The sequence below is a fragment of the Spermophilus citellus genome (genome assembly GCF_964194105.1).
Source record: "Spermophilus citellus genome assembly, chromosome: 4".
NCBI lineage: Eukaryota > Metazoa > Chordata > Mammalia > Rodentia > Sciuridae > Spermophilus > Spermophilus citellus.
In genome coordinates this window covers 145,764,018-145,780,853 of record NC_138185.1, presented here as the reverse complement: position 1 = coordinate 145,780,853, position 16,836 = coordinate 145,764,018, and the positions used below count along the sequence as shown (strand labels likewise).

The 16,836-nt window shown below is 35.7% G+C and overlaps 1 protein-coding gene across 1 annotated transcript; it reads left to right on the top strand.

The window, feature by feature from the left end:
* Nucleotides 1-5,526: 5,526 nt before the first annotated feature.
* On the top strand, nt 5,527-6,468 carry LOC308646239 (olfactory receptor 4F3/4F16/4F29-like; the record flags this gene model as incomplete). Its single annotated transcript, XM_081288901.1, has 1 exon — nt 5,527-6,468. Exon 1 carries the CDS (start codon nt 5,530-5,532, stop codon nt 6,466-6,468), a length of 939 nt encoding a protein of 312 aa, XP_081145027.1. The 5' UTR covers nt 5,527-5,529.
* Nucleotides 6,469-16,836: the final 10,368 nt, after the last annotated feature.

The window sequence follows — 16,836 nt, the reverse complement described above, 5'->3', positions numbered from 1 at the left end:
ACAGAGACTATTTTATTTCTAATTTCTATATGTTTGATTTCCATATCTAATGGTATTTGCCAGGACTTTGAGGACACGGTAGAAAAAGAAATAGTAAGAGGTGAAATCTTGCCTCACTTCTGAGCTTCAAGTTTCCAGGGACATTTAACCACTAAGCCACATCCCTCCTTTTTTATTTTTTATTTTGAGATAGGGTCTCACTAAATTGCTGAGGCTGGCTTTGAACTTAGCATCCTCTTGCCGCAGCTTCCCAAGTTGTTGGGATTACAGATTTGCAGAAGACTATGTTAAAGAGCAATTTTAGATTTACAAACAATGGAACAGAAGGGAAAGATTTCCCACATACCCACGCCTATATGCATGACCTCTCCCATTACCAATATTCCCCACCAGAGCGGATCTATATTGACACTCCATTATCTCCCAAAGTCCCTAGTTTATGCTAGGGTCACTCTGGGGCATTTCATGTACATGTAAATATAGCTTCCCAATCTTTTCTTTGGGCTTCAAACTATTTTGTTATGCCATGTAATTATTTGGCTACTAATTTATTGTGAACGTTTCCTTCAATAGTGATGGAATTACAAATACTTTTTTCTCATTTTTTTCATTTTTATTAATTCTTTTTAGTTACACAGAACATTAGGATTCATTTTGACATAATTAAAAATACATTCAATATAATTTGTTCAAATTTTGTCCCCAGTATTTCTCCTTTGCCTCCCCTTTTCCTTCTCCCTGTTCCCTTCCCTCTACTCTACAGATTTTTCTGCTATTTACTTTTTTGGTAGTGTCTGGTGGATATACACGTTGGTGAGATTCACTGTGGGATATTCATATATGTGCATAGGAAAGTTAGGTCAGATTAATTCCTGTCCTTTCTGCTTTCCTTCCTCCCTCCCCTTCCTCCCTTCGCTTCAGTCTCCTTCATCTAGTCCACTTGGCTTTCTTCTATTTTGATGGAATCCCACCCCACCTTTTCCCTTTCTCTCTTTTCTTTTTCATCTTTATTTTGGACTACCTTCCACAAGTCAGAGAAAATATTACACCTTTGACTTTCTGTGTCTACTTTATTTCACTTAGCATGATAGTTTGCCATTCTATTCCATCAATTCACCAGCAAACACCAAACTTTTCAGTCTTTTTTTCTGGCACACATACACATTTTATGTTCCTTCCATTCATCTGTTGAAGGGCACCTTGGTTGGTTCCATAGCTTGGCTACTGTGAATTGTGCTGTTATACACATTGACATGACTTTGTCACCATAATATGTTGATTTTGGATCTTGTGCATATATTTTTGAGTAGTGGGTTAGCTGGATCATATGGTGGCTCTATTCCTAGATTTTTAGAAAATTCCCTACAGCTTTCCAGAGTGGTTTCAATCATCTGTAATTCCACCAACAATGTGCAAGTGTATGTTTTTCCCCACATCATCACTGACACTTAACTATTATTTGTATTCTTGACAATTGCCATTCTGATTGGAGTGAGATAAAATCAGTGTAGTTTTGATTTGAATTTCCCTGATTACTAGAGATGGACGTTTTTCACATATTTGTTGGTAAATTGTATTTTTCTTTTGAGGGGTGTCTGCTTAGTTCTTTTGCTCTTTTATTAATTGGATTATTTGTTTTTTTGGTGTCAACTTTCTGAGTTCTTTGTATATTTCAGATACTAATGCCCTGAGAAGCAAGTGGTAAATATTTTTGAATCATAACTATTTTGTCTAACAAAACACATATCAAATAACTAATGTCATCTCACATACAATCCATTTTCAAGTTGTCTCAGTTTCTACTAGAATATCTTTGTAGTTTTTCCCCCTACTTGTTTGTTATTATTGAGAGGAATTTAAATTTTTAAAATTTAAACTTATTTTTTGACATTATTATCAAATTCAAATTTAATTAGATTGTGATTAGAATGTGCTAAGGAATGTACCATTTCCATTTTTGAAAATTTATTGTGACTTAATACATGTTCCTTTGTGTATTCTTTATGAGTACTTGAAAACAAGTTCCCCTAGAGAAGCAAACATAAACCTCTGGTTTAGGTTTCAGAGTATGATGCCACTTAGGTTCACCTTATCATTTATATAGTTTTTGTCTTTTATATCCTAACATTTTTTATCTCTGCCTCCACTCCCTCTTTTGTGACTCACTTACAGCTTCTCCATTGGCTTGTCAGGTTCTGGATGACAATTCCCTTAGATAGACATTGGTGATCCCCAGTCTCATGTTGGTGATCCCGTCTCTGCTAAATCATTTGGTCAGTATTCCCCTGTGTTCCAATTAGTTCTATCTCCCACAATAATAGTATTTTTAAAGATGTTTGTGCATAAAATAATGCTAGATCTGACCAGGGGAATGTGTGGTTATGTTTTGGAAAGAGTTATACCATTGGTCTTTAAATGAGTAGATTGGTGGCAAATACAGAAATATCTTAGGGATATTGGAGTACAGTGTTGAAGTCCCCAAAGGCAAGTATTATTAAATAGATATTTCTAGTGACAGTATTATTTTTCAAAGAAATGAATTAAATATTACCTGCACAAGGGAAGCAGCTTTACCAGAGCTTAATGAGCAAACATCAATAAAATGAGAAGAAAAAGGACACAGAAACTGACATTTCTTTCTTGTCTTTTAAAAGTCCACTTCAATTAAAGGTTGAAGTCAGAGAAAGGGAACAAAAACATTAAGGAGAAAGTCTTGGAAACATTAAGGAGAAAGTCTTGCTCAGGCAGTATTTTTTCCTCAGAAGTTGAAACTTATATAGTCAGAGATTCCCTACAAAGCTTGATTTTTTTTGTTACTTTCCTTTATCAGGTAATGCTTGAGACAGTTCTGCTCTCTGAGACAATGGATGGAACCAATCACTCTGTGGTGTCTGTTCATTTTTGACACAGAGACATGTTATAGGTGTGCTAAAAATGTGAAAGCCTAAAGGAAGGAATATTTTATATTTCAGTAAGTTCAAAAAGTCCACTGGGCATGATGGGAATCTAGTAAATGTTTTTTTATCAAGTACAAATTATCATGATAAATTCAAAATAAATTATCCAGCAAATTTGCAATGGTATGTTAATTGAGTCACAAAATGAATCTCAGAAGAGGGAGACTGCATTCTACAGGACATAGAGACAGAGTGCCTTTGCTTCTTTGTCCATTCACTAGAGAAGGTAAGAACTAAGTCTCTTCTGTGAAAAGCTAAAGGATTCTGTGGGGATCAAGACATTGTGGTCTAAAAGCACAGCAGGTTTTCTATGGATTTGCATTCTCCTACCATGTTTATTTAAAAAGCCAGAATATATTATGGATGCATTTGAAGCAGCTTAAGAAATCCACATGCTGTGAACACTTGAAGACAAATCTGTCCTTTTTTAACTTAGATTTGCCCAGTGTGCTGAGAGTAGAACACAGGGCACCCAGAAAGGGTCTTGGTGTGCAATCAACTGTGAAGTCAAGAGTAAAAGCTGTCTGCTCTCCATGTGGAATGAGAGCAGTGAGAACATCAGAATCAGTTCTACCACTCACTCCTGGCCTGGCACCTTACTTCTCCTCCTTGGTCTTCATTTCTCTACCTGTAAAAAGGAGCCAACAATACCAATTTTCATAGATATCAAACAGGATTATGTCTGTAAAAGAGTAATTATGGTGTTTCGCAAATGGTGGTCACTATTTTTGTTTCTGTTAGTTACCGTTATTTCCATAGAGAGCTCACCAACCACTGTTGCAGACTGGGGGATGATTCAGCAACTCTTTAAGTAACCTTCCCCACCCCAACCCCAGACTGGGGGAATCATTTAGTAATTCTTTAAGCTTAGTTATGATGTGGTATATTAAACTAGATTAGATCCATCACTTAATCTGCAGCACAGATTATGATTTTGTTCTGAAGACACCCCTAATCACCCTGATTCATGGGTGTCTTTTCTGTTTAAAAAATCATATGATCATATTATTTTTTTTGTACTGAAGATTTAACCCAGCAGTGCTCAGCCACTGAGCTACATCCCCACAACTTTTTAATTTTATTTTGAGACAGGGTCTAGTTGCTCAGGACCTTGCTGAATTACTGAACTCTTTGAACTTTTGATTCTCCTGCTTCAACCTCCCAAATTGCTGGGATTATAGGTGTGCACCACCAAGCCTGGCCTTATTTGACTTTTTAAAATAGTATACTATTTGCTGATTTTTTTACATTTTGTATGTGTGTGCTAAAGTGCAAAAGCCTTAAATATACTTCAGGAAGTTCAGAGTATCCACTGGGATGATGGGCATGTAATAGATGTTTGCTGATTATTTGTGGATGACTGTGATAAATGACAAAATAAATGATACAGCAGATTTGCAATGTGGTTAATCAAGTCACAGAGTGAATTAGAAAAGAGGGAGAGTAATTTGAAGCGAGGGCCTTCTATGGAATATGAGATGCACCAAACTGCAAACAACGGAAAAGATGCAAATATGTTAGCATTTCAGTGAAGAGAATATCAACATTGTGGTAAGCTTTATTACAGACCAGACTAGCACTGACTGATAAAATAATAAAAACATTACAATTGAAAATATTCCTTAATGTCACCTGCCTCAGCCCCTTTATTGTACAGATGATAAAACTAGGTTCAGGAAGTAAGTTGAGTTTGGAGGGATGGGAGAAAGAAACTAGTACTCAAATTCCTTCAGGGCAGGGACAGGACATGTTCACTTTCTTCTGATTTGAAGTTCTTTCTTTCTACCATTCCAGCAACCAGGGAAATTTAATATGGCATGGATGTTGATCTGCATGTATCATTTTTGTGTAATTTTGTTTACTATCCTGTTTTTACTCCATCCATCTTTAGATTCTGCATCATGAATCTCCTTTCTGACCTTGTACTGTACCAGAATAATGTCACATCACAGGCTGTGTAATCCCTCTACACCCTGGACTGACCTACCAAAGGGGAATTTTAGGGTTTCTATATTATCTCCTCTCCTCATGAGGAAAAAGTGAATATGATATGATAAAACAGGAATAGTATGAAGTTAAACATGAGGGAGTATTAATGAGAGTGATAGTATTACATACAGCAGTAAAGACATAAGGAAAGCAAAGGTCATGAAAATTTGCTTGAAGTTTGGGGAATTCCATGAGCAGGAGTAATAAACTGTAAGGGAGAAATCAGAGTTCATTTCCATGCCCTTTTCCCTCTGTCATCAAATTATTCCAAGAATTCCTAGTCCTCCAATGATCTTCTGATTCCTAATTTTATTTTATTTATTTATTTATTTATTTATCTATTTTTCTTTCTTTTACCTAATCTCTTTTTCATATTGGAGAATTTTAGGGAGTCTGGGAGTTCGAAGCAGTGGCTTGTTTTTGCAGCTATAGTTGAATGGCAAAAGGGTTTTGGCATTGCTCAGGCAGTATTTTTTCCTCACAGGTTGAAACTCATGTAGCCAGTGATTCCCTACGAAGCTTGATTTTTTTTGTTACTTTCCTTTATCAGGTAATGCTTGAGACAGTTCTGCTCTCTGAGACAATGGATGGAACCAATCACTCTGTGGTGTCTGAGTTTGTGTTCCTGGGACTTTCCAACTCGTGGGAGATCCAGCTTCTACTTTTCCTCTTTTCTTCTGTGTTATACTTGGCAAGTCTAATGGGAAATCTCCTCATTTTGTTCTCTGTGACTTCTGATTCTAACCTACACTCCCCCATGTACATTCTGCTGGCCAAGCTCTCATTTCTTGACCTGGGAGGTTGCTCCATTGCGACCCCCAAAATGATTTATGACCTTTTTAGAAAACACAAAGCAATCTCTTTTGGGGGTTGCATAGCTCAGATCTTCTTTATTCATGCTATTGGGGGCACAGAAATGATGCTGCTCATAGCCATGGCCTTTGATAGATATGTGGCCATATGTAAGCCTCTGCACTACCTGACCATCATGAGCCCACGAATGTGCATTATCATTTTGGTTGTTGCCTGGATCCTTGGCCTCATCCACTCAGTGGCCCAGTTGGCTTTTGTTGTAGACCTGCCCTTCTGTGGCCCAAATGTACTGGACAGCTTTTACTGTGATCTCCCTCAGCTCATTAGACTTGCTTGCACAAAGACTGATAGACTGGAGTTCATAGTCACAGCCAACAGTGGACTCATCTCTGTGGGGTCCTTCTTCATACTGATCATTTCTTACATCTTCATTCTGGTTACTGTTCGAAAACACTCCTCAGGTGGTTTATCCAAGGCCCTCTCCACTTTATCAGCTCATGTCACTGTGGTAGTTTTATTCTTTGGGCCATTGATCTTCTTCTACACCTGGCCTTTCCCATCATCACATGTGGACAAATTTCTGGCTATCTTTGATGGAGTTCTCACTCCTTTTCTGAATCCAGTGATCTATACATTTAGGAACAAGGAGATGAAAGCAGCAATGAGGAAACTTTTCTATCAGCTTGTGGGTTACAGGAAGATGTCCTAAACACTCTAAACCAAAATGCAACTCTACACTCAACGACGAAGGGAAAAATAAAGTCATTGAAATTTTTGATCTAGTGCACTAGGTTACATTTAGGTATGTTACCATGCTCTTGTGTATCTCTAGTACCCTCACCAAATAAGGAGACAGGGATCTAGCAGTGTAGCTTCCTATGCTATAGACCCTGCACTGGTTAATAACATAAATAATTTAATATTCATGATAACTACACAGTGAGTATTTTTATTTTTGATAATTTTCAAACATAACTAAGAGATGTTTTCTGCTCATTCTCTTTGTAATTATACTGTAAGATGTTTCAAACAAAAGCTGATTTTCACCTTTAATCCACTGCTTCCAATATTCTTCAACCTCAAAAAATGCCAAGCAGTGCATTTAATTATTTAGAGTTGGAAATTAGTGTATTACTCCTTTTCCCGTTTGGAATTTGTTTATGTTCTTTTTTCAAACTACTTAGCAAATTGCCATAATAACTAAGTACTTGGTTTTCCTTTTTTTTCCCCCTACCTTTTTTAGTATCTACCTTTCTACCTCATCCTTTGAAAACTTAGAAAACTCTTCCTTATATAAAAGGATTTTGGAATTTTAGAACTATAACTGGTGAGATAATTTTTTAACCTATTCATTTTATAGATGATCATAGTCACAAATAGAGGTGTTACATTATAAATTTAAGATGAAAATGAAGTTTCCTTACTTTTAAATTTAAAAAATTAAAAATATATCTAAGCCCACTTGTCGATTTAAATTCCTGAGCTTTCTGCTAACAGACTGCTCCTCTGGTTTCTATGGACTTTCTGTTTCTCACCCCAACGAGAAGTTACACAAATGAGGACATTGCTCTTTTCATTGTCATCGGTTTCTTGTGATCATATGTCATTTCCAGCTTCTTATTTATTTGCAGTGCAACAATAAATATCTGGGACTATGTTCTGGTTCTTTCATAACCACATGATTATACTTTATCAATGGCTTTTTAATGTCACTTACAAAAAACATCCACAATTAAACAGTATTCCTCTGTCCATATGCTTTTCTACTGAGTGAATCCTCTAAATGGCATTCACCATCACTTCTCATTGCTATGAAGATTTGTCTGTTTTCTGATATAAGGGTTCAAGAAATTGGGGTATGTATGATACTGCATGCCTTCGTATGCTTCTGTCAGTGGATCATGATTTCCTTGACTGAACACCCAAAGCACTTTAGAAATTTTAGGACCTAAAGATAATATAAAGCAAAGAGAAAATACTTTTGATTTATTAACAGGCTAATTTGTTGTTTTATAACCTAATATCTGTGACATTATACTAACATCAACATTATAAGGAATCTAGAAAAATGTTACATTTGTATCCATTTCTCTGAAGGCATGTGATTTTCTTTTTTCTTTTCTTTCTTTTTTGGTGCTGGGGCCTGAACCCAGCAATGCTTTACCACTGAGCTCTATCCCCAACCCTTTTCATATTTTATTTTGAGACAGGGTCACCCTAAGTTGTGTAGTGAGGGCCTTGAACTTACAATCCTCCTGCTTCAGCCTCCCAGGCCCTTGAAATTACAGGTAGATCTCACCACAATCAGCATGGTTTATGATTTTTCATAGGTCCTTGTAATGAATCCATCTGTTAAAGTATTATCAGGTCTCAGACTTCTTTTGGGAATTTAATTTATTCTTCTATATATTCTTTTTTCTTATCTTTTTTTGACTTTTAAAAAATTGTTAATTCACTTGTAAATTATATTAGTATGAGGACAAATACACGCTTAGATTTTAACTTAACCAGGTGAGAAATATTTTTTTTGGTAAAATGGCTGCTCTGTGATGGTTGTATATATATATGCAATTGTTTCCCTTCCCTTTTGATAAACTTTTTATATTTCTGATTCTCCTATAATCTCCTGATAGATCCCTTTGGATATCAGTCTAATAAAAGTTATGTGATTCTCTGATTTTTATATGCAAATGGGAACTTAGATGTGGAATCATTGCAAATAAAATTCAGATCAGTTTTATCATCATTCTGCTTGCCTTTAGCTGTTTCCTTTACAAACCTAATTGAAACAGTCATAAATTTTTCGCATCTATTGATACTCTCACAAGATATTTGGAGTGCATTCATTGTTTTCATAAATACCATCACCACCACCACTGTCAATGTTCACACCACCACCACCACCACCACCATCAACACAACCACCACCAACATTTATTGAACACTTACGATGTGGCGGGAAATATCCTAGGTTGCTTACACACATTAACTAATTTAATTCCAACAGCAGTCACCTAAATAATATTTTCATTTTTATTCCACAGATTAGGTAACTAGAAGGCACAGAAATATTTAGCAAGTAGTTTAGGGACATGCAGCTGCTAAGCGATAGAGCAAAGATACAAATCTAGGCCGCCTCTGCTTCAGCATCCCGCTTCCAAATCACCGTATTATACAACCTCACGGGATGATGGGTCCCTTCACCTGTAGTTTTAAAATCTAAATATTTTTCCCTTTACTTAACAGCCTATAATGGTAAAGATAAAATATACATCAACTCAATACAATATGCTATTTGATTTGGGGGTTGAGAAGGTACCAAGGATTGAACCCAGGGGCACTTAATCACTGAGCCACATTCCCAAAACTTTTTATTTCATTTTATTTATTTTGAGACAGGGTCTCACTAAGTTGCTTAGGGACCCACTAAATCTCTAAAGCAGGCTTTAAACCTGTGATCCCCTTGCCTCAGCCTCTCAAGTTGCTGGGATTACAGGCATGTGTCACTGTGCTGGGCTCCAAAATATGCTATTTGAAATTTAGGTTCTGTCATTTTAATATATCATTAAAATATCCATGTATTTATTATTCAAAAGGGGTAAGGTTTATAAGTAATTTATATAATAAAATAACTTTATAGGTTTCTCCTATCCAAACATCATTATGCATCATTATGGAGGTAGTGCACTCTCTACTCCTTGGAGACACTTAGTCCATGATAGAGTCATACCATTTGAAGAAAAGGTTGAAGCCTAAGTGGACACTTCATGGGGTTCCCTCATTCTCATAGAATCAGAATTTATATTATTCCACTCATCAGTGGCAGAGAATGAGCCAATTTTCATGAGTTTCACAGGTGGAATTGACTGCCAGAGGATAGCCTAGATGGAACCTCTGGTTAGCCCATTTTCTCTCTCAAGGGACAGTGGATGCAGAAGGTTGAATTGTAATCAAAACATGAGGATTAGTCCAATAATCAATGTCTATAGGAATTAAATAGGATTCAGAATGACTTGTTGTGTGCCAGCTGGGGATGGAAATAAGAAGATGAAAAATACACAATTATTCCAGGTATATCACCTCCTAGTGAAGGAGAAGGGTAGGAAACAAATTGCTACAATAAAAAATAGAAGTGCCATTTACAATGCACATCCCTGTGTCTCTGTATCTATCTATGCATCCATAAATGTGTAAATCTATAATGAGGTTAAAGCATAAAGGAGCAGATGAACAATTCTCCTTAGAAATCTCAGAGGAGAAAGCTGAGCTTGGTAATGAAAGTTGAGTAGGAAGATAACTATGTCCTGGCTCCCAACATTCAGAATGGTGACTATGGTTAATAGTGATGTATTGTATCCTTGAAAAATTTTTAAGTGGGTAGATCTCATTTATTCCAACCAACAATAAAGGTAACTATGTGAGGTGATGGATATGGTAACTAGCTTGACTATGGTAATAATCTCATTATTTAACTACTTTTATCAAAACATCCCATGGTACACCTTGAATACATATCATTGTTTTCATCCTATTCATTTTATAGATGATCATAGTCAGGAATAGAGGTATTGCATAATAAATTTAAGATGAAAATCAGATTTCCTTACTTTTAGATTTAAAAAATTAAAAAATATTTCTTTCTCCATTATACTTTAGTAAAGCTGGTGAAAGTAGGAAATTTGCTTAGGAGGTTGCCATATAAGTGTGAGAAGGCATTTCATGCCCTGTGAACATGTAATTATAATGTAAAATGTTTCAAACCAAAGCCGATTTTCACCTTTAACCCACTACTTCCAATATTCTTAAACCTGAAAAGATGCCAAGCAGTGCATTTAATTATTTAGAGTTGGAAATTAGTGTATTACTCCTTTTCCCATTTTGAATTTGTTTATGTTCTTTATTCAAACTACCTAGCAAATTGCCATAATAACTAAGTACTTGGTTTTCCCTCCCCCCCCCTTGTTTAGTTTCTGCCTTCCTACCTCATCTTTTGGACACTTAGAAAACTCTTTGTTATATAAAAGAATTGTGGAATTTTAGATCTGTAATTGGAGAGATCATTAATGGAAAGATCATCCATATTAAAAAAATAAACGAATAAACATTAAACTATACTGTAGATCTAATGGACCTAACCAACATTTATAGAACCTTTCAAAACAGTTGGAGAATACACATTCTTTTCATCAACACATGGAACATTCTCTAGAGCAGATCACATATTAGACCACAAACGATCATCAACAAATTTTAAAAAATCATAGCATCTATCATTTCCAACCACATTGGAATAATACAAATCAACCAAAATAATAAACTTCATAAATTGTCCAAATACCGAGAGACTAATCAACATATTGTGAAGGTACATTGTGTTATCAAAGAGATCAAAATGGAAATCTAAAAACCCCTTTTAAAAATTGAAAATGGAAACAAAACATACTAAAATGTATAAGATACAACAAAAGTAGTATTAACAAGAGAGAACTTTATAGAAATAAGTGCCCCAAGACAACAAATAACCCAATCAACAAATGGGCCAAGGACCTGAACAGACACTTCTCAGAGGAGGACATACAATCAATCAACAAGTACATGAAAAAATGCTCACCATCTCTAGCAGTCAGAGAAATGCAAATCAAAACCACCCTAAGATACCATCTCACTCCAGTAAGATTGGCAGCCATTATGAAGTCAAACAACAACAAGTGCTGGAGAGGATGTGGGGAAAAGGGTACTCTTGTACATTGCTGGTGGGACTGCAAATTGGTTCGGCCAATTTGGAAAGCAGTATGGAGATTCCTGGGAAAGCTGGGAATGGAACCACCATTTGACCCAGCTATTGCCCTTCTCGGACTATTCCCTGAAGACCTTAAAAGAGCATACTACAGGGATACAGCCACATCGATGTTCACAGCAGCACAATTCACAATAGCTAGACTGTGGAACCAAACCAGATGCCCTTCAATGGATGAATGGATTAAAAAAATGTGGCATTTATACACCATGGAGTATTACACAGCACTAAAAAATGACAAAATCATGGAATTCGCAGGGAAATGGATGGCACTAGAACAGATTATGCTTAGTGAAGCTAGCCAATCCCTAAAAAACAAATACCAAATGTCTTCTTTGATATAATGGGAGCAACTAAGAATAGAGCAGGGAGGAAGAGCAGGAAGAAAAGATTAACATTAAACAAAGACACGAGGTGGGAGGGAAAGGGAGAGAAAAGGGGAATTGCATGGATATGGAAAGAGATCCTCATTGATATAAAAAACTACACATAAGAGGTTGTGAGGGGAATTGGAAAAAAAACAAGGAGAGAAATGAATTACAGTAGATGAGATAGAAAGAGAAGATGGGGGGGAGGGGGGATAGTAGAGGATAGGAAATGTAGCAGAATACAACAGTTACTAGTATGGCATTATGTAAAAATGTGGATGTGTAACCGATGTGATTCTGCAATCTGTATTTGGGGTAAAAATGGGAGTTCATAACTCACTTGAAACTAATGTTTGAAATATGATATGTCAAGAGCTTTGTAATGTTTTGAACAACCAATAAAAAAAAGAAAGAAGTGCCCAAAATTAAAAAAGGATTTCAATAAGCAACAGAGTGATTCAACACATGGAACTAGAAAAGGGAAAGGGATAGAAGAAAGTTGGATAACAGATTCCAAAATACAGTTAATTGGGAAGTATAATCTTGAATATTCTATGGTACAGTAGAGAAACTGTAACTTAGAAAAATGTGATATATATTTTATAAATAACTAGAAGAAAGAAGTTAGAAGACTCCCAACACAATGATGTTTATTGGGCTCATGGTTCTGGAGGTGAGGAAGGTCAAGATTGAGGGATTGCATCTGATACGGGCCTTCTTGCCAACTCACATGGTAGGCAGTATCACATGTCAAGAAAGCATGCACATATGAGAGAAAAAGGGGTCAAACTGCCCCCTTTTATAACTCACTCTTTCCTACAATAAATAACCCACTCCCATAATAATGGCTGTAATCCATTCATGAGGCTGATGCCCAAGGACCTAATTATCTCTTCAAGGTCCCACATAATCCCATTGTAAAGGCAATTAAATATATTCTATGGAGTTGGACAAATGCCAATAACATAAAAAATAATGTGATTTATTACATTACTGTAAGGTAGTTTGGCCACTCTAAAATTCTATATTGTGTATTTATTCCCCTCTCCTCAACCCTTGGTAACCTCTGATCCTTTTACTGTCTCCATTTTTGGTTTGATTCTCTGATTTGATATATGCATTTAAGATTCCTCCACATGCCCCCACCCACCGCCAGTGCTGGGGACATACATATCTTTAAATGTCTTGATAGTTCATTTATTTTTGTGCTGCATAGTATTCCATTGTCTTAATGTACCACGGTTTATTTTTTCCTTCACCTACTGAAGGACATCTTGGTTACATCCAAGTTTTGGAAATCATGAATAACCCTGCTATAAACATCTATATGCAGATTTTTCTATAGACCCATTTCAACTCCTTTGGTAAATATGTGGAGTGTAATTGCTCAATTGTATGGTAAGAATGGATTTAGTTTTGCAAAAAAACTGCCAAACTCTCTGCAATGAGTTTGTATCATTTGAGTTCTCACCAGTAATGAATGAGAGTTCCTGTGGTTCCACATCCTCTCCAGCATTTGGTGATGTTAGTGTTTTTCTTATGGCCATTCTAATAGCTATGTGGTATCACATTTTGTAATTTGCATTTCCCTGATGACATATGCTATAGAACATTTTCTCTTTTTTTTGCCATGTTTGGTGGGATGTTAGTTAAGGTCTTTAGGTCATTTTAAAAATCTGGTTATTTTTGTACTGTTGAGCATTAAGAGTTATTTGTACATTTTTGATGAGAGCCCATTACCACATGATTCTTTAGCAAACAGTTTCTTTGAGTCTATGGCTTTTCATTCTCTTCACAGTGTCTTTTGCAGAGCAAAAATTTATTTATTTATTTTATATTTATTATTATTTTTTCATTTATTTATGTATGACAACAAAATGTATTACAATTCTTATTACACATAGAGAGCACAATTTTTCATATCTCTGGTTGTATGCAAAGTATATTCACATCAATTTGTGTCTACATACCTGTTCTTTGGATACTAATGATCATCACATTCCACCATCATTTATAACCCCATGCCCACTCCCTTCCCCTCCAACCCCTCTGCCCTATCTAGAGTTCATCTAATCCTCCCATGCTCTCTCTCCCTGTCTTACTATGAATCAGCCTCCTTATATCAGAGAAAACATTTGGCATTTGTTGTTTTGGGGATTAGCTAACTTAGCATTATGTTCTCCAATGCCATCCATTTACCAGCAAATATTATGATTTTATTCTCTTTTATTGCTGAGTAATATTTCATTGTGTATATATTCCACATTTTTTAATGCATTCATCTTCTGAAGGACATCTAGCTTGGTTCCACAGTTTAGCTGTTAATAATTGTGCTGCTATAAACATTAATGTGGCTATGTCCCTATAGTATGCTGTTTTTAAGACCTTTGGGTCTAGACCATGGAGAAGAATAGCTGAGTCAAATGGTGGTTCCATTCCCAATTTTCCAAGAAATCCCCATACTGCTTTCATAATGGCTGCACCAATTTGCAGCCAATTTAGTATTAGTAGTAGTAGTACTGAGGATTGAACAAAGGAGTGCCTAACCACTGAGCAATATCACCAGCCCTTTTTCTTTTCTGAGACAAAGTCTCTGTAAAGTTGCTTAGTGTCTTGATAAGTTGCTAAGGCTGATCCTCCTGCCTCAGCCTCACAAATCTCAGAATCATAGGCATGGAACACTACACCTGGCAGAAATTTGTATTTTTTTAGGTTTTTAATAATTTCTTTCATTAATTATGTCTTTGGTGTTGCATTTTAAAAGTAATTCCACACCTAAAGACATCTAAGTTTTCTTTTATTTTACCTTCTGAAAGTTTAATTTATAGTTTCATGTTTAGCACTTAGGTCTGTGATCCATTTTGAATTATCTTTTATGAATGTAAGGTCTGTGTCTAGATTCATTTTTTCAAGTGTATGTTGAATTGTTCTAATGCCACTTACTGAAAAGATTATCTTTTTGTATTGTCTTTGTACTTCTTTTGAATATCAGTTGATTATATTTACATGGATCTATTTTGGGGGACATAGGCATATTGTGTTCCTTTGGTCTATTTTTGTATTCTTTTGCAAAGACCACATTGTCTTGATTACTATGGCTTTATAGTAAATTCTGAATTCAGGTAATGTCAGCCTTTCAACTTGGTTTCTTCTGATTAATCAATATTCATTTTTGTTGGCAATTTTGGGTCATTTGATTCTCTATGTATACTTGATATCCACAAAATAACTGACTTTAATTTCAAGTCAGTTTACCTTAAATCTCTAGATGAAGTTGGGAAAAACTGACATCTTGACAATATGAAGTTTTCTTATGCATGACCACAGAATATCTCTCCATTTATTTAGCTATCCTTTGATTTCTTTCATCAGAGTTTTGTCTTTTCCTTATACAGATCTTGCATATATTTTATTAGATCTATAAGTAAGTTTTTTCTTGTTGTTGTTGTTGTTGTTGTTGTTATTTTTTAGGTGTAGTGCTAAAGATCAAACCCATGACCTTTCACATGCCCTGTAAGTACCTGGTCACTGAACTACATCAACAGCCCAGTAGAATAATTTTTGGAATGAAAATGGCATTGTGTTTTTAATTCCAAATTCTACTTGTTCATTACTTGTGTATAGAAAAGCAATTGATTGACTTTTTAATATTAGCTTTTTTTGTAACCACTTATTAATTCCAGAGGTTTTTGTTGGTAGATTTTTTTAACTGAGTTTCTTTCTTATCATAAATTTTGAGATGTTCTGCAGAGAGGATCATGTTTTTCTTTCATTTCTATGAACAGAGACTGTTTTATTTCTTAATTTCTATATGTTTTATTTCCTTATCTAATGGTATTCACCAGGACTTTGAGGACATGGTAGAAAAAGAAATAGTAAGAGGTGAAATTCTTACCTCATTTCTGAGATTCAAGTTTCCAGGGACATTTAACCACTAAGCCACATCCCTCCTTTTTTACTTTTTATTTTCAGATAGGGTCTCACTAAGTTGCTGAGGCTGGCTTTGAACTTGGCATCTTCTTGCCTCAGCTTCCCAAGTTCCTGGGATTACATGTGCACCACTGTGCCCAGATAGAAGACTATGTTAAAGAGCAATTTTAGATTGCAAACAATGGAGCAGAAGGCAGAGATTTCCCATATACCCAGGCATGTATTCATGACCTCCCCCATTACCAATATTCCTCACCAGAGAAGACTCCATTATCTCCCAAAGTCCCTAGTTTATGCTAGGGTCACTCTGGGGCATTTCATGTACATGCAAATAGAGCTTCCCAATCTTTTCTTTGGGCTTCAAACTATTTTGTTATGCCATGTAATTATTTGGCTACTAATTTATTGTGAATGCTTCCTTCAATACTGATGGAATTACAAATACTTTTTTCTCATTTTTTTTCATTTTTATTAATTCTTTTTAGTTACACAGAACATTAGGATTCATTTTGACATAATTAAAAATACATTCAATATAATTTGTTCAAATTTTGTCCCCAGTATTTCTCCTTTGCCTCCCCTCTTCCTTCTCCCTGTTCCCTTCCCTCTACTCTACAGATTTTTCTGCTATTTACATTTTTTCTTTTTGGGTAGTATCTGCTGGATATACATGATGGTGAGATTCACTGTGGGATACTCATATACGTGCATAGGAGAGTTAGGTCAGATTAATTCCACAGTTCTTTTGTATCCTGTCCTTTCTCCTTTCTTTCCTCCTTCCCTTTCTTCCCTTCCCTTCACCCTTCTTCATCTATTCCACTCTTATGTCTTCTATTTTGATGGAATCCCTTCCCAACTTTGGCCTTTCTCTTTTCTTTTTCATCCTTATTTTGGACTACCTTCCACAAGTCAGAACAAATATTACACCTTTGACTTTCTGTATCTACTTTATTTCACTTAGCATGATAGTTTCCCATTCCAG